The sequence below is a fragment of the Giraffa tippelskirchi genome, chromosome 8, assembly GCF_054371585.1.
Source record: "Giraffa tippelskirchi isolate mGirTip1 chromosome 8, T2T-mGirTip1v1.2.pri, whole genome shotgun sequence".
NCBI lineage: Eukaryota > Metazoa > Chordata > Mammalia > Artiodactyla > Giraffidae > Giraffa > Giraffa tippelskirchi.
This window is the reverse complement of record NC_137282.1, coordinates 5,122,723-5,141,456: the sequence shown is the minus strand read 5'-3', so window position 1 is coordinate 5,141,456 and position 18,734 is coordinate 5,122,723. Positions and strand designations below refer to the sequence as shown.

At 44.9% G+C, this 18,734-nt stretch overlaps 1 protein-coding gene across 30 annotated transcripts in view; it reads right to left on the bottom strand.

Annotated features, from left to right (window-relative positions):
- Positions 1–18,734, bottom strand: part of RARB (retinoic acid receptor beta) — a 1,227,259-nt gene that overhangs the window by 162,182 nt on the left and 1,046,343 nt on the right. For all 30 annotated transcript variants that reach the window (XR_014062369.1, XM_081521062.1, XM_081521064.1 and 27 more), the window contains one exon: positions 5,646–5,787. Coding sequence is in view for 29 of the 30 variants with exons in the window: in XM_081521062.1 (XP_081377188.1) it covers positions 5,646–5,787 (142 nt within the window). In the remaining variant the exon portion in view is untranslated. The remainder of the gene's footprint in view (positions 1–5,645; positions 5,788–18,734) is intronic.

Below are 18,734 nucleotides of genomic sequence, written 5' to 3'. Positions count from 1 at the left end.
AGGATGCTCGCCTCTTAGGGGTTTATAATCAAGCCGGGAAGCCTCACGGGATAAGAGAATAGCCTGTGGTTCCTAGAGGGATGTACAGAGCCTCCCCGGAGCACAGGGGAGAGAGCGGAGCCTGCAGGGGGCTTCAGGGGCAGCTTCAGGGAGGAAGCGGCATTTCAGCAGGCTTCTGGGGTTCCTCGGATGGGGAAGGAGGTGGAAACCCAAGCCCAGGGCACAGCCTTTGCAGGAGCTCGGAGCTGTGAGAGGCTCTAGGGCCAGAGACTCCAGGGAAGCTGGAAGCTGAGTGATCACCAGTCACAGGAGAAAAGCAGGTGAGGGGGGGAAGCTGGGGGTGAGGTCACAGAGCAGCGCACGGCTGACCGCTGGGGGAGGCAGGAAGGCGGGAGTACTTCCGGGCCAAACCCACGCAACACCTGTTTTGTAACTAAAGCTGCATTGGGACACAACCACACCTTTTGGCTCATATATTTTCTATAGCTGTGATTGGGCTTCCCTGGTGGCTCAGCGCTAGAGAGTCCTCCTGCCAATGCAGGAGACAGGGGTTTGATCCCTGGGTCGGGAAGATCCCCTGGAGAAGGAAACGGCAACCCACTCTAGTATCCTTGCCTGGGAGAATCCCGTGGACAGAGGAGCCTGGTGGGCTACAGTCCATGGGGTCCCAAAGAGCTGGACACGACTGAGCAACTAAACAACAGCAGCAATAGCTGTGTTTGTGCTACAGTGGCAGAGATGAGGAACTGAGACAGAGATCACATGGCCCACAAAGTCAAAACATTTGTCTCTTTAACCCTTTTTTTAGTTTTGCTGATCAGTGGTTGAAAAATGTGAACTATCACTGGGCCTTCTGTCAGTGACTGGAATGTACACTGTTGGTTTCGTTTCTGTGGTCTCTAAGCAGCATGGCTTCAACCTGCTCCCTCCCCATCACGGACATAAGCTTGTCTGGACCGAATGTCTCATTCTCAGTCCCAAATTTTCTGTCTTCATTTGCTACTGATCCTTTTTTTTCCTCCTGGTTTTTACTTTAGGGCTTTGCTGCACACTTGCCTTGCCTGACACGGTCACCAGCCTCCCGCCCACCAGCAGAAGCTCATCACTCAAGCTGGAGTCACGTTACTTCCTTTCCCTCCTCCCCAAGTTCTTCATAAATTTTGGTACGACTTTTCAAATGCGGCTGAAAATCAATTTTTTTCTCCCCTTGCTGTTATCGCTTTCAAATCCCATGCTCTGACAAATAGCTAATCTTCTGCAAAAAAAAAAGGTTCCCCTCTTGTACAAAGCCCTTGGAAAATAGAAGATATGCCCACCAGCATTCAGAGAACAGGAAAATAAAGAAACAACCTTGCTTTTCTGATGGGACACACAGTAAAGGCTTTCTGTGTACATCCCTGTATACATTTAAAGCCAAATTTGATCTATAAAAATTAAATTTGCACGTGATTTTCCAGGGCGTACATCTCTAATATACAGCAAGGAGTATGATTATTGTTTTATTAACCACTGGCAATAAAACCCAGAGTTATCAAAGCTGCTTTTGAGGGCACACAGTATACATCACTCCCTGGGCCCTAAGCCCAGGGCTGCCTCTTACCCACTGTGTTATGTCGAGTAAATTATCCTCTCTGTGTCTCAACGTCCACATCTTCCTAAAACAGGGGGAGAGAGGAATTGAGACTAACCTATCTTACAGGGTTGTTCCGAGGATCAAGTGGGATGACATATTACGAGCAGTTTACGTCGTGCCTGGTACATAGAAAACACCTTGTTTGTGTGAGCGAGCACTGTAATTGTGAGGTTCCCGCCCCCACCCAGATTCAAGAATAAGAACATACTGGGAACAGTGCGGTAAGACTTGATGCTTCACGGTGACAGGAAGTCGTTTCTGCCCCCATCTTTCTGGTTTCCAGTACTCTTGGCTCGGGGGGGCGGGGTCCAGGGATAGACCTGGATCGGGAACTAGCCAATCACAGTATTCAGCCCCCACCCCACCCCTAAGTCCTGCTTTCACAGAGGATCTGGGTCTCTGTGTTTCTGCTGGGTAGGCTATTGGCTGGAAGCTGTTGGTTGGCCATCTTTATTAGCCACTTGGAAAAGCTTCCCAGAGACAAAACCAACACAGTACAATCACAAAACAAAACAAAACAAAACAAAAACCAGCTGGGAGAGATGAAGGGGACAATGAAAATGCCCTAAAACAAACAGGAGCCTTTGGATCCAGTCATGGGATCCGGAAAGTCTCATTACATGTGCTGATTTTTTAGCTTATGGCAAGTTTCAGCTGGGTTTTCTGTCCCTTGCATCCAAAGAGTTCTGCAACATCCTAGTGAACTGACAAGATCTACAACTTGACCTGAAGGCAGACCATGGTGCTGCAAAGAAAGCTTGGCAAGGAGAGGTGGCACCCGTGAACTCTAGGCCTGGTTCTGTCTGCAGCCAGTAGGGGATGGCTGGCAGGACCGTTTCATCTTTCTGGGTCCTGGTGTACTTGTGTGTCAAGGGAGAGAGGTGAGTGGAAACCAATCTCTGAGATCCATTTTCAGCTCGACCATCCCAAGAGTCTCTATTATTTCTGGGTTTGTTTCAGTTGTGGATACTGTGGTCTAATTGGTTACCGATTCTCTTATTTTCCTGCTTCCTTCTCTTTCAACTTTTTAAATTTTCTATTAGACTCTCAGTCACTATACTCCAAGTGTTTATTGTCTTCGCCTTCAATTTCCTTCTAAAGAAAATACATTTATTTTTGTATATTTGGGCATAACGATCCCATTTTCTTCCCATTCCTATATTTTTCAATCTAATTAGAGTGATAAGTTCCTTGAGGGTTGAAACTAGAGTTTTCCTGTGGGTGTGAACATTATTATTATTATTTTTTTTAAATTGGCAACCAACTTGCCAGTTTTTACAGAGCAGCAGGATATGGGTTTTAAGTAATGTAAGCAGGAAATGGGTCTCTAGCCCACACAAAATAAAGGCAAAAGTACCGATTTACCCTGAGTCCACAGCTGCCTTACTCATTTATAATTGTAGTCTGAACCAAAATTCCCCCACAGAACTGCAGCGTAACATCCACATCTAAAGAATGTCAGACCAAAAATGGAGTTAAGGGGACTCGTGGGTCTCGCGTACCCATATAAATGATCTGCTTATTTCAGGGCAATATCACTCTTTTCTTGTCAGTGGTAGGGTTTCGGGCCTGAGCTAAGTAAAGATTACTTTCATATCATAACATTCATTTTTTTTTTTTATTCAATAGCTCTGAGGTCCAGGGGGGATCAAAGGAACTGGCTGCAATGTGGACCCATCACCTGCAGACACAGCCCCCAGAGGATGTCACCCACCGGGTGCTCCCCTGTCTGGTACCCATGGGGCTGGGGACCCCAAGCTTGCTCACTGGGATCTTAATTACGAATGAGAGCCCAGCCCAAGGGCCTTCATGATGACTTCTTGGCAGATACAACCAAATGACCCAGAGGCAGAGGTCCCGGGGTGGTTGGTTCAGCAACTCAGGGATGCCATCAGGGCCCGAGTTTGTCTGTCTGTCCACTCCTCCATCCACAGAGCCTGCTCTGTCCTGTCGCTGACCTCCTTCAGGGCTGAGAGTACCTGTGGGTACCTGCCTCCCTGTGCACCTGCAGTGGAAGGCGGGACACTCCTAAGCATGAGTCTTTTGTTTTAGTAATTTTACTTTGATAAAATTTCAAATTTGCTGAAAAGTTGCAAGAATAGTACAAGGAGCTCCTTCACAGTGTATCCCTTCACTCAGATTCATAAGGTTCGATATTTTCCACCTCTCTCTTCTTTCTCTCTCATTTCTGTCTCTCTGTCTCTCTCTCATACATACACACACACACACACACACACACACACTCACACTCACACCCCTATCTTTTGAATCATGGAGAGCTAGTTGCAGATACTGAGAATAAGAACATTCTCTTTCTCATATAACAAAAGTGCAACGATCAAAGTCGGGAAATTTAAAGTGGACTCAGTTCTAACCTACAGTCTGTACTCAAATTTCAATAATCGTCCCAATAATGTCCTTTATGGATAGTTTCCTTCTGCTCCAGCCATCTTCAGGATCACTTAGCAGTCATGTCTCAGTCACTCTGTCTTTCAGGATCTTAGCATTTTTGAAGAGTACTAGTTAGTTAGTTTTTTTTTTTTAATTGGCTTATTTGCTTTCTTATCATCAAGTTTTCAAAGGTTTTCTATAGTCTACATTTAAGTCCTTATCAGATATGTGATTTGTAAATATTTTCTCCTCACCTGTGGCTGGTCTTGTCATTAATTTCAGAGTGTCTTTGGAACAGCAGATATTTCTGATTTTGATGAAGTCTAATTAACCATTTTTTTTTTTCTTTTATGGATCATGAGCATGAGTCTTGAACTCTTTCTCACTGGACCAGCCTAGGTTACAAGTTCATGAAACAATGATAGTGCCTAGAACAGAATATACTCATGGCTTGGGTCACATGAATTGATCCATCGCTGATGTCTTCCCTGAAGTATAGAAACCCAAGAAGTGGAAAAGCCCATTTAAACCCTGGGCACAGATAGGAACATGCTAGGCAGACCACCAAGAAAGATCCTCCAGTAACAGCTCCCAGGGGAGTGCCAGTCAGCCAGTTGCACACCCTCAGTGCGGTCCTGCCTGGCTACAGGGACCTTCTCCACTAGAACTGGGCCACATGTCCCAGTTCCAAAATCCAAGAGCCTCTGAACAACGTAAGTCTTCAAACCCCACTGTCAAACTGCGGCTTTCCATCCCACACTTGTAGACGATGGTGTGCACGTCTCCAGAGCGACTTAGATCACCCCGCCCAGGGCCCCACGAGATCCCCAAGTGTCGGGATGCAGGGCAGGTGGTCAGCGATTCCACTGATCATTCCCCCTGGCACACACACCTGCCTCTTCCTCACACCCGCCCAAGTCAGGGCATTGGTCTGGCACGTTCTTGATCTCTTTATTTGAAAGCACCAAGGAGAACCCACAAGCAATGGTTTCTCAGTGCTGTATTCCCTCTGCCCGTGTTAAAGCATGTCTAATTCAAAGCCGATGATTATGGGCCACTCATTTTTAATCTATTCACATGTTCTCTTCTGAATTAATCAAGCGTATAATTGGAGGAGAGGGTGGTGGGAAGGAGAAAACCTGAATCAAGTTTGGAAAAGTGTCAATGTGCCAAATTTCTAAATGTTTCTTCGACAGCAGAGGTTTTGTACTCCGTCCCCTCTGAAAAAGGGTGCATGATTTCCACATGCCTCTGCCTCGCTTTATTCTCATCAATACGGGCAGAGCTCTTTATTCCTCCCATCAAGATGGGGAACGGTCTCCGTGTGGTTCTAGGACACGCTTGGGTTTCCAGCGGAGACACAGGGGCAGTTACGAGCTGCTCTGGAATACAAGCAGGCACGCAGCTCCTCCCCTTCACCAAATGCCACTCACATTTCATCTGAAAATCCCCAGGTTGCTATTTCCATGCCATCTCTGTTGACACCGAACTGTGGCAATACATCATCAGTGTCATGTCTGAATTCCACATGCTGATGTCCTCCACAACTCGATTTTGGAGGTTGAGTAATCATATTTATAGATAAAGCAAAGAGAAAAAGAATTTTTGAAGCTCCACTCACATTCTTTGGACATCCCCACTTCAAAGCACTTCTGGAGTCGACAGTACTGGCATCGATTCCTGGTGACTTTATTAATAACACAATTCTTATCTCGGTGACAAGTGTAAATCATGTTCTTCTGAATGCTTCTGCGGAAAAAGCCCTGTGGGCAAGTGAAAAGAGGAGAAAATTAAGCAAAACTACTGAGCTTCAGGAGAAATCAAAGTCAACCTTATCAATGCATTGACTGCTCGTTCAGAGTAATGAAGTGATGGCAGCAGAAAAGTTAACTTATTTAAGCCTTAAAATCCTTGTATCCTTGTGAAATATGATAGTCATATTCATAGTCTCTCCCTTTGCTGCAAAGCAGAAAGTTCCTTTTAATCAAAACTGGACATGACTGTTATTATCTTGCTAAAAGAAAATGAATGCCTTGGGAAATACAGTGCAGAGTTGACTTCCCTCCAGACAGGCTTAACTTCCTAAGTGGTTCCCACGTTGGCCAAAGTGATTTCAGGTGAATCTACTGTCAAGAAACCCCACAGAAGCAGCATTCAATTTGCAGAAGAAATTATATGCTTCATGAAAGAATTAGGTCTTTTCACAGGTGTCCTCTCCAAATCCTTTTATGTATTCAGCTCATGTAACAATATTTAAAACATGACTTAATTTACAGACTGTTTAAGAAAAACATTAGCCAAGGTTGGAAACAAGGCAGAAAAATGACCGCTTGGTCATTTAATGGCATATTAGAGTTGTGCTGTCCAATGAGGTAGCTATTAATCACATGTGGTCATTTACATCAAAGTTGATGAAAATTAAATAAAATTAGTATGATAATCTCCACGTCCACCCAGGTTGTGGCAAAGGCCACCATTTCCCTCTTTGCAGCGGCTGAGTAGTATCCCACTGTATAATGTACCACAGGCTTCTTCACCCGCGCATCTGTCAATGGGCACCCAGGCTGCTGCCACGTCTTGGCTGTCGTGAACAGTGCTACAGTGAACACAGGGGAGCGTGTATCTTTTTGAACCATGGTTTTCTCCCGATATATGCCCAGGGGTGGGGCTGCAGGGTCCTACGGTAACTCTATTTTTAGTTTAAGGAGCCTCCATCTGTTCACCCTAGAGGCTGCACCCATTTACATTCCCACCAGGACTAGCAGGGTTCAGCCTTTCCTCCGCACCCTCTCTGGCATTTCTTGTTTGTAGACTTTTTGATGATGGCCATTATGGCTATTGTGAGGTGATACCTCATTGTAGTTTTGATTTGAATTTCTCTAATAATTAGCAATGTTGAGAGTCATTATTCATGTGCCTCTTGGCCATCTGTATGTTTTCTTTGGAGAAATGTATACTTAGATCTTTTACCTATTTTTGATTGGCTTGTTTGTTTTTTTCATACTAAGCAGCACAAACTCTTCGTAAATTTTGGAAATTAATTCCTTGTGGTCGCTTTGTTTGCAAATATTTTGTCCCATTTTGTGTGTTAAAAATTATAAAACAGATTCCTCACTCGTACTAGCCACATTTCAAATGCTCAACAGCCACATATGTGCAGTGCCTACCACACTGGACAGCACATGTACAGAATACCGTCATCATTGCAGAAAGTTTGCATATGCAGCACTGACTCGTAAACTTACCTGAGTCATCTAACGGTCTCAGGAAACGTAACTAATGGTGACTTACTGTTTATTACTGATTGGACCCTGACTCTGTAAAGTCTGTATAAGGCTGGTAACTTAAGAATCATATTGGTCTATTACAGGTGCAAAGATTCCTGCCCAGTTGAGATATAACCAAAGATGATTGTTTTATTGCCTTGCAGGGCATGAATCAGTTGTGTCTAACTTTGCCATCTTATTCCAGCATTCTTTTTTCCCATCACTGTATCAGATACACTGTCTGTCTGTGTACCTACCTACCTACGCATTTTATCATATCCTTCTTTGAACCAATTTGCCCTCCTTCTCTTTTCCTCATTAACGTTTTAAATAAATCCTCAATATGTGTTTACCGCATATTTGAATAAGTTACTGTTTATCAACTTTTGGATGTTATAATTTGACCAAAGAAGCAATTTATTTTGATTTTTGTGAAACTCAGATGAAACGAATCAAACTTTAGGCTCCACGAGCACAGGGTCCCACCTTCTCCTCTCTGCTTACCCATATCCCCACACAGCTCTCCAGAGAATGGAAAATTGAGTGACGCTTGTTAACACACAGATGAATGAATAGTGACTGACGAGTTAACCTGCTGTCTTTTTCCTCTTCCAATCACCCATGAGAAACCTCTCTGCTAGTAGGAGTAATAAAAGCAAGGAGTTTTACCTTATCAGTTGTGATGCAACTTTTACCTACATCAGACACAATCCTCTTGAATGCAAGAAACACACCACCCAATGGGTTGAACTGCAAATAAGACTCACCGTTTGAGTTCACCTTTCCCTGCAGTAGTTTAACACTCCAGGAGCCAGAACTAAAAACCTTCAAAGCTAAAGCACAGTAGCAAAGAAAGCTCATGTAACACACATCATTTAGGATATGTACGTGGGCACCCTAGGATTTTAATGTCTATATAACATATTTTTACAGGCACGGTTCAACTGTAAATGCCTGGAAGTCTTGTTTACGGTTGCAACTCCTGTCACATCCCAGATACACACATTTTTCCAAGAAAACAGTTTATTTTTGTACCTCCGGAGCTACAAATATGCTCAGAATTTAAAACAACAGGTTATAAATACCCTGAAACTCTAAGAGAATCTGTGCACTATGGTCACTTCAAATGTATCTTTTCCTGCAGAAAATATTAATGCATATGGGACACTTTTGGCTGCCAGATGTACAAACTCCACTTACAAACACTTCACTGCTCTACTGCCAAGAAACACTGATACATGGAAGATCCAGTCTCTGCAGGTGAAGCCAGTGAGGTGTGGACAAAGGTGGCCTCCTCTGTTTATTAAAAACTGAATATTCAGTTCGGCATATTCTTAGTGAGGGAGCATGGAGGAGAGGAAACCAATCTCACGACACCGAGATGGAAGAAGAGAGGCTTAAGAACTTTATACGTCACTAATTATCTAGGGAGTGAGGTTCAGTAACAGTGATAGCAGAAACTAAATAGGACTTCTTAGTTTTCCAAATCAGAGTTTAGGCTGGATTTCAGAAGGGGAATCTGAGTTTCAGTAAATTATTTCCACCACGACAGGATACTTGCAAGCTAAAACGGATGCTGTCAGGTACTTCTGTACACGGGTCGGGTGAACAGAAATGCCCTTGGAGGACAGACCTTGGAGGCCACAGAGGGGTCTGTCTTGTCCAAATCTCCCTCCCCTGCAGTAGATACCGTGAACTGTTCTGTAAACCTCATTTCCACCGCTTGGAGGGTCTTGTGTGTGCAGGCGTGTAGGTGGCACCATAGCCCCGTGCCACCAACATTTTATCTAGTTAATGTTTTTGTCTAGGTTGAGTCATCTTTTATTTTTAGCATTAAAAGCCATGAATCTGTCCCACCTAAAATTGAGAGCTTCATAATTTGGGGATCAAAGAACTGTAGCCTCCCCCATAAAAAACAAAAAACTGTAACCTAAATTTGTCATATGTAAAATGGGCTTTAGGAGTATTGAGTTCAACCAGAAACAGATAGTGTGTATGTATGTTAATCCCAAACTCCTAATTTGTCCCTCCCTTCCCCTTTCCTCTTTGGTAACCATTAGTTTATTTTAAAAGTCTATGAGTCTGTTTCTGTAATCAACAGGGACCTAGTGTAGAGCACAGAAAACTCAACTCAATAGTCTGCAGTGACCAGTACGGGAAAAGAATCTGAAAAAGAGTGGACACGTGTGTCTGCATACCCTTATCACTTTGCTATACAGCAGAAACTAACACATCATTGTAAATCAACTAGATTTCAATATAAAATAAAAGTTAAATTTAAAAATTCTTTAAAAAGTAAAAAAAAAAAAAAAAAAAATTCCATAAAAAAGTACCAAATTCAAGTGTGCTAGTTCTCGGGTAGAGACACACCTGGAGGAGAAAAGGCGGAAAAGTTGAGCAGGTCCAGGTGAAGCACTCGGTCCTCCTTGGAGGAGCGGCCGCGGGGGAGAGGGGAGGCGGGCAGGGCCCTGGAGGAGAAGCTGAGGGGTGGCCTGGGGAGTCCCTGCCGGGGAGCTGGGCCCACCCATCCCCTGAGTGAGGGGCTGGTGGCTGATTCCTGGGGCCCTTCCCAGGTGTACATTTCTGAGATCCCAGTGGGTCATCACACCAGGGAGGGACCCATTGAGACAGCTTGAGGGTGAGGATGAGGGGGCTTCTGTGGGCACAGAAAACAGCGGGGAGGAGGCGGCATGGGAAGATGGAGGAAGGAGAGGCCTTCCACCTGCAGGGGTAACCGCTGTGGTTTCTTCAGACTCTCGGACACAGAGCACGGCTCTGTGGGGGCCAAGGCGGAGGAGTGGTGGAGAAGGGATGGCCCGCGAGTCTGGGGTGAGCGGATGCAAACTATTATATATAAGATGGATAAACAACAAGAGCCAAAGCACAGGGAACTATATGGAATACCCTGTGAGAAGCCATCATGGAAGGTTTCCGAGTATGAAAAAGAAAGTAAATATGCATATAACCGAGTCACTTTGTTGTACAGAAATTAATACAACATTGTACATCAAATATACCTCAATAAAATAAATGAAAAAGAAAAAAAAAACCCAAAACAACTACGATTTCTTGGGACTGGCCTTGGGCTTAAAAGATATCAACCAGAGGGCTTTCCGATGGCTTCACCTTTCTCTTGGAGTGGAGACCTCACCTCACCTCGTGGGGACCTTGGGCGGGTGTCTGTGACCAGACTGAGGCTACAGTGTCAATCAGGTCCCGGCTCACAGTTGCCAGTCACCAGTTAGTCTGAGGACCTGGTTTTCTGCCACGAGGTCAAGACAGACCTGCATCACAAACTGAGTCAAGTGTTTTCTAATCAAGGATTTTTCAACCTTTCTTACTTCATGCTCTTCTACTCTTGCTATCAAAGAACTAGGATTCAACCAAAAAAAAACACACCTCATACGGTAGAGAAGGCCACATAGGCCTTAGGGCCATTTGTGAGCCATCTGCTTCATATCTTAGCAACAACCACAAAACACCCACATCCTACTCAGATTTCACTTGTCTTCCCTTGGGGACACTAGGTGCCCTTGTTCTAACTGATCTACTATCTACAGGACATAAACAATCATAAATCAGAAGGAAAGGCAACTGTCTCTTGCAGACCGAAATATTTTCCTATACCTACACACTTAAGGTGCCTAATTCCCTTGACAAGCCAGTCAAATGTCCCAAATACACAGGACGTGGAAAAAAGTGACTCATCTCTCTCTCCTTTATGGTCGTGGTTTAGCTGCTAAGTTGTGTCCGACCCTTGTGACCCTGTGAACTGTGCAGCCGCCAGGCTCCTCTGTCCATGGGATTCTCCAGGCAAGAATACTGGAGTGGGGTGCCATTTCTTCCTCCAGGGGATCTTCCCAACCCAGGAATCAAACCCAGGTATCGAACCCAGGTCTGCTGCACTGCAGGCAGGTTCTTTACCAACTGAGCTACAAAGGAAGCGGTTAAGAATTAGGCTTTACATATAATTATATGCAATGTCTTGTTCCAAAAACTACTAGAACTCTTCAGTGAATTTGGTAATGTTGCAGGTTACAAAATTAATATACAGAAATCTGCTGCATTTCTATACACTAACAACAAAAGATCAGAAAGAGAAATTCAAGAGCCAATTCTATTCACCATTGCATTAAAAAGAATAGAATACTGAGGGACAAACCTACCTAAGGAAACGAAAGACCTGTACTCTAAAAATTATAAGACACAAGTACATGGAAAGATATACCATGTTTGTGGATTGGAAAAATCAATATTGTTAAAGTGATCAAGGCAATCTATAGATTCAATGCAATCCCTATTACATTACCAATGGCATTTTTCACAGAATTAGAACAAAAAAATCTTAAAATTTATATGGAATCCTGAAGACCCAAATAGCCAAAGCAGTCTTGAGAAAGAAAAATGGAGCTGGAGGAATCAGGCTTCCTGACTTCAGACTATACTACAAAGCTACAGTCATCAAAACAGTATGGTACTGGCACAAAAATAGAAATCAATGGAACAGGGTAGAAAACCCAGAATTAAGACCCTGCACCTACGATCAATTAATCTATGACAAAGGAGACAAGAATACACAATGTTGGAAAGGCAGTCTCTTCAACAAGTGGTGCTGGGAATACTGACACCTACATGTAAAAAAATGAAATTAGATCATTCTTTACCATCAAACACAAAAATAAGCTCAAAATGAATTAAAGACCTAAATCTGAGACTGGACACTATAAACTCCTACAGGAAAACAGGCAGAACACTCTGGCATAAATTGCAGCAACATCTTTTCCAATTCATCTCCCAGAATAATGGAAATAAAGACAAAAATAAACAAATGGGACCTACTTAAACTCAAAGCTTCTGCACAGCAGAGGATACAATAAACAATAAACCAAAAAGACAACCCACAGATTGGGAGAAAACATTTGCAAATGATGTGATCAACAAGGGATTAGTCTCCAAAATTTACAAACAGCTCATGATGTTTAACAGCACAAAAAACAAACAGTTCAATCAACAAGCGGGCAGAAGACCTAAATAGACATTTTCCCAAAGAAGACATACAAATGGCCAAGAGGCATATGAAAAGACGTTCAACATCACTAATTATAAGAGAAATTCTAACCAAAACTACAATGAGATATCACCTCATACCAGCCAGAGTGGCTACTCTCAAAAAAATCCACAAACAAAAAATGCTGGAAAGGGTTTGGAGAGAAGGGGACCCTCCTGCACTGTTGGTGGGAATGTAAATTGGTGCAGCCACTATGGAGAACAGTAAGGAAGTCCCTTAAAAAAACTAAAAATAGTTACCATATGACCCTGCAAGTCCACCCCTGGGCATACATCTGGAGAAAAACATGATCCAGAAGGAATGGATAAGGAAGATGTGGTATATATATACAATAGAATATTACTCAGCCACTAAAAAGAATGAAATAATGCCATCTGCAACAACATGGATGGACCTAGAGAGTGTCATACAGAGTGCAGTAAGTCAGACAGAGAAGGAGAAATGTTCTATATCATCCCTTATATGTGGAATCTAAAAATAAATGATACTATGAACTTGCTTACAAAACAGAGACTCATAGAGAACGAACTTATGGTTGCCAGGCGAAGGGATAGTTAGGGAGTCTGGGATGGACGTGTACACACTGCTGTATCTAAAATGGATCACCAGCAAGGACCTACTGTGCAGCACAGGGAACTCTGCTCAATGTTATGCGGCAGTCTGGATGGGAGGGGAGTTTGGGGGAGAATGGATGCATATATATGTATGGCTGAGTCCCTCCACTGTTCACCTGAAACTGTTAAAGCATTGTTAATTGGCTAAGCCTCAAAACAAAATAGAAAGTTTTTTTTAAAAAAAGAATTAGACTTTACAATATTTTTGCAAATAACAATGGCCTGTTCTTTGTTTAATGAATGATTATATGTATTGTCTTACCTTACAGAAATGGTTCTCAGTGGGAGCAGGGCTGTGATTTTTGACCCCTAAGGGTTGTTTTTGTTGTCATAATGTACATTGCTGGCAACTAGTGAATAGAGGTTAGAGATGGTTCCACACACCTTATGATGCCCAGGACCCTCTCTGATGATCCCCCTGCTGTAGACTGAATGTATCCCCTGGAAATTCTTTCACTGAAGCCTACCGCTCAATGTGATGGTATCGGGAGGTGGGGTATTTGGGAAGCACGCAGGCCGTAAGGGTTTGTTGTTGTTGTTAAGTCACTAAGTTGTGTCCAACTTTGCGAACCCATGAACTGCAGCACGCCAGGCTCCTCTGTCCCCTACTATCTTCTGGAGTTTGCGCAAATTCATGTCAGTTCAGTTGGTGATGCTGTCTAACCATCTCACCCTCTGCCGCCCACTTCTCCTTTTGCCTTCGGGCAGAGCGCTATTAAGAATTGATGCTTTCCAATAGTGGTGCTGGAGAAGACTCCTGAAGACTCCCTTGGACAGCAGGAGATCAAACCAGTCAACACTAAAGGAAATCAACCCTGAATATTCACTGGAAGGCTGTAAGAGTAGAACCCTTTAAAAAGACACCAGAGAGCTGGCCTACCCTTTCCTCTCCCATGTGAAGGTAAAGGGAAGAGACATTCATCCAGGAAGCAGGACTTCACAAAACTCTGAATCTGCCGAGTGCCTTGATCTTGGATTATCCCAGCCTCCAGAACTGTGAGAAATAAATGTTTGTTGCTTATAAAACAAAACAAAACAAACAAAACTCTGACTTGGTCACCTACTATCTGTGAGATATTGCACAAGTTACACCGAGGCCTCGGTTTCCTCCTCCATAAAATGGGGATAAAGTACCTACTTCGTAGGCTCAGGGCATCCAATCAGGAAACGCATACAAGGCGTGAGTACAACGCCCAGCACAAAGCAAAGGCCTAATGAATGGCAGCTTTTGTTTCTGGCAAAACCTCTTTTTCTAAAGCTTTCTTCTGGACAATTTCCAAAATACATCTTGTGTTTCAAATAAAGATATCCAAATAAGATAGAACAGTGCTGTGACTCTCTGGACAACATGGGCTACTGTGGGCAGGCAGCCTCATGACTCCAAAGACCCATTCATGATCCATTCACTCAGTGCCATTTAACTGGGCTAGAGGTGGTGGGCTCTCCCGGGGCACACCAAGATGGAAAAGATGGATATGGACTGCCCTTCTCCAACCTACCAGGAGTCAGAAGTCAAGTGAGCTAAGCAGTGTAGAAGCAGAAGAAGAGCCCAGTACAGTGCCTGGCACATAGTGGGCACACACAAATTGAGGGTTTGAGATTGACATACACACACTAACATGTATAAAACAGATAACTACTAAGGACCTACTTACAGCACAGGGGACTCTACTCAATGCTCTGTAATGACCTATATGGGAAAAGAATCTTAAAAAGAGTGGATACATGTGTATGTATAGCTGAATCACTTTGCCGGACACCTGAAGCGAACACAACACTGTAAATCAGCTATAGTCCAATAAAGTTAAAACACTGTGGGTGAGCAGACGTCAGGGGTGAGGAAGGACAGGGAAGGGCCAGTGGTCCAGACTGGCAGAGAGGTGAGTGATGGGGGTCTGTGTGCAGCCACGGTAGGGACAGTGAACTGATGGGCAGATGGGGTCAGGTCAGGAAGGCCAGGCTAGGCACTTGCTGGGAAGGCACTCCCTCTTCTGTGCAGGTGAGGACCAAGGTCAGGAGCGTATTCTGCCAAGCTGGGCACCACTGATATCCTGCATTAATTTAACACATACTGAAGCATACAAAGAAAGCTGAGTGCCAACAAATCGATGCTTTTGAACTGTGGTGTTGGAGAAGACTCTTGAGAGTCCCTTGGACTGCAAGGAGATCCAACCAGTCCAACCTAAAGGAAATCAGTCCTGAACACTCATTGGAAGGACTGATGCTGAAGCTGAAACTCCAATACTTTGGCCACCTGATGGGAAGAACTGACTCATTGGAAAAGACCCTGATGCTGGGAAAGATTGAGGGCAAGAGGAGAAGGGGACGACAGAGGATGAGATGGTTGGATGGCATCACCGACTCGATGGATGTGAGTTTGAGCAAGCTCCGGGAGTTGGTGATGGACAGGGAAGCCTGGCGTGCTGCAGTCCATGGGGTCACAGAGTCGGACACGACTGAGCAACTGAACTGAATTGAACTGAAGCAGACAGTCGAGCCCTGAAGCAGACAGTCGAGCCCTGAAGCAGACAGTCGAGCCCTGGGTATCAAGGGGCTGGGGGGTGGGAGGGAGTAGGGATGGGGGAAGGGGGTTAGTGTTTGGTGGGGGCAAACCTTCAACCTGGGACGGTGAAAAATTCGGGAGATGAATGATGGTGAGAACAATACAACGGTGTGAATGTACTTAATGCAGCTGAACTGTACAGCTAAATATGGTTAAAATAGTATGTTTTATATTACATGACTTAACACAATAAAAAAAAATCATTATAAAAAAATACAAATACCTAAAGCCCTTAGGTTTGAGCAGGAACGTAGGCCAAGAATCTTCGATTTCCAAAATGACAGCACAGTCGGCTGACCCCTGCTTAATCCTCAAGATGACTCTGAGAATTCACAACACAGTGTTTTGCATGGAAGCTGCTTTTTCCATCTTAGAGCCCCTTTCGTTGGGTTTAACAAGTGTAGAAAGTGTCATGATCTCTGGAAGAAAGGCACTAAGGAAAATCTTTTTTCTTTTTTCAAAAAAGGCAACTTGGCCCCGGATTCACCATAAAACACACTGGGTCAGGAGAAATTCACCCAAAAGATAGCGTGGGATCACACGTGTTTGCACTGGGCTTCGGCAGAGTTGGTTTCTATCCGATGCAAAGTTCAAAAGGGTGCTTTCTCCTTCCAGAGGGAGAGAAGAGAGAGATGAGTGAGGAGTGTTAGTCATCATCCCTCTCTCATTAAAAGGAATTGACCACAATCCCAGCTCAATCCAAGAGTAACAAAGCAGGTGGCTGCCCCAGATGGGCATCCCCCGGGCCAGCGAGGCTGGCACGGTGGGTTGGCCAAGCACAGACCTGCAATTCCCATCTCCAGCCAGAAGCAGAGGAGCTGCCAGTGGGAGGTGAGGGTGGAATACTCCCATCGTAGCTACTCTGGGAAACACAGCTTTCAGACCAGGAAACACGTTGCCTTAAGCAAACAAAAAACACCCTCCAGACTGAGTAAAAGTCTATGCGTGACAACGTCTGAAAAGTTATTAATAGCCAGATTTGGGGGGAGAAAGAGAAAAGTGAAGACCTTTTCACCCCACTGAGAGACAATGGTGAGAGGGAGGGAGAAAGTAGAAAAACAGCCCGCTGTTTTGATGAGGAACAGAGCGCTTCCTCCCCCGCGGGGAGGCTGGGCACGCACAGACGGAGAATGCTGGCCGGCCAGGCCGGGGGCCGCTCTGAGCCACCAAAGGAAAACGACGTGGGAGTCACACTCCAAACAAGAACGTCGCTTCATCCCAAGGGGACAGGCGCAGCGGCTCGTTTTTTGTTAAAAAAAAAAAAAGTCCCTGCCAGGGCAAGGCGCCACTATTGTGAATTCAGCCAAGGTGAACAGGTGATCACAGTGGAGGTGGATAGCGCAGCTCCTAGGAGGCCCCGAGCTCCACAGCACTTCTCGCCTGCTCCTGGGAAAGTGGCCTCTGGGTCCTTCCCCTTGACCACACGTTTCAGCCCCAACGCTGTCCTTCCAACCCCCTCAGACTGGAAGTCTCCTGAGCACACTGACTCTTGTCCGGGTTAGAAAGACAAGCCTTTATTTTGGGGTGGACTTACCTGGTAGCCCAGATGGTAAGCAATCTGCCTACAGGGCAGGAGCCCTGGGTTCGATCCCTGAGTCAGGAAGATCCCCTGGAGCAGGGTACGGCAACCCACTCCAGATTCTTGCCTGGAAAATCCCATGGACAGAGGAGACTGGTGGGCTACAGTCCATGGGGTTGCAGAGAGTCAGACACAGCTGAGTGACTAACATTTGCTTTATTTTGGGAGATGCCTAGGAAGATGGTTCTAAAGAAGTCAAAGACTACAGATTCAGCAAAAACCTCATCTCTGTGGGAGCCAGTCTTTCCAGAAGAGAGTGATTATGGTCTTTTCCTGGACTTTGTCAGGTGAGCCCCTGAGAGCTCAACCCGTTGGTCCCAGAGGCCAACGCTCTCAATCCGTCTCAGTTCAGCTCAGTCGCTCAGTCGTGTCCAGCTCTCTGTGACCCCATGAATCGCAGCACGTCAGGCCTCCCTGTCCATCATCAACTCCCGGAGTTTACCCAAACCCTAATCCCCTGTTAATTAGAACTCCCCAGGAATACCAAGTTTGCAAAGGTGGCCTGGGTTCCTAACTGTGAACCTGAACTCACGACACCTGAGGTTAAGGTTTAAACCTCTAGAGTCTTCCACAGCCCAGGAAGGGCACGGAGCCAGCGCGCTCAGTCTACAATGTTCTTTATTTTAGAGGAACATGATCTGGGGAAGAAATGCCACCGGCTAAAATGAACTGGGACCAACAAGGAAGAAGAGTTTAACTGACTGGACAAAACGTCTTTCAATTTAGGTGAAAAAAATATGGCTTTTTATATTTCCAAAGCATGACCTTGGATAAGAGTTTTTGAAAGTGCTCAGCTATCATATAGTCTGATTGATTATTATAAACCCATGCTATTGGTAGGCAATCCATCAGGTTTGGGGACCAACAAGCACAAACAAGATTTGGGGAGGAGAGAGTTTCACAAGACAAGTAAACACTACTGGTTAAACCAGCTGTTTTTCAAAAGTACAGGGATCTGCCCTGAGGGCCAGCTTCCCGCGCAGGCAGCCTGGGCAGCCGCACAGAGCCTGGCCCTGGAGACTCTTGCACTTGCTTTACTGCTTTGCTGTCACTGTCTTGAACTTCTGGGTCATTTCTGAACGGGAGGTGAGCATTTTCATTTTCCCTGTGTCCTGCAAATTAAACAGCCAGTCCTTGCTCTAGAATACCATCTCCAGCAAAGGTCTCCAACTTTCTTCCTCCATGACGACCTGAAAATCTTCTCCTCTGGATGACCTCAAGGCTAGCTGTAAGACTGCAGATCAGACAGAATTAAGTAAGTCCAGCACCAGGATGCTTTAGATCTCCTTGAGATGCTTCTGGGCAAGTCAATAGCTCCAGAAAGAGCCAGACGGGAAAACCATTCAGGGGGTATTTGATGTTCTACTTTGGGCTTTATTTCCCGCTTGGATAAGGGACTTTGGGAGGGAGCTGGGAGGGGTAGAAAGAAGAGAGAGAATCTTTTTTCAGAACTGGATAAAATCTCCTTCCGGATAGCACGTATGTTTAGGTGCAGTCTCAGGAGGGAATCTAAAAGCTCATTCATATGCCTCCTGGATGTGCCAACTCCTCCTTGGGAGCCACCAAGAGAAAGAGTAAAGCAGAAAGAAGCTGAAGAATTTGAGGCCCAACAGTTACTCT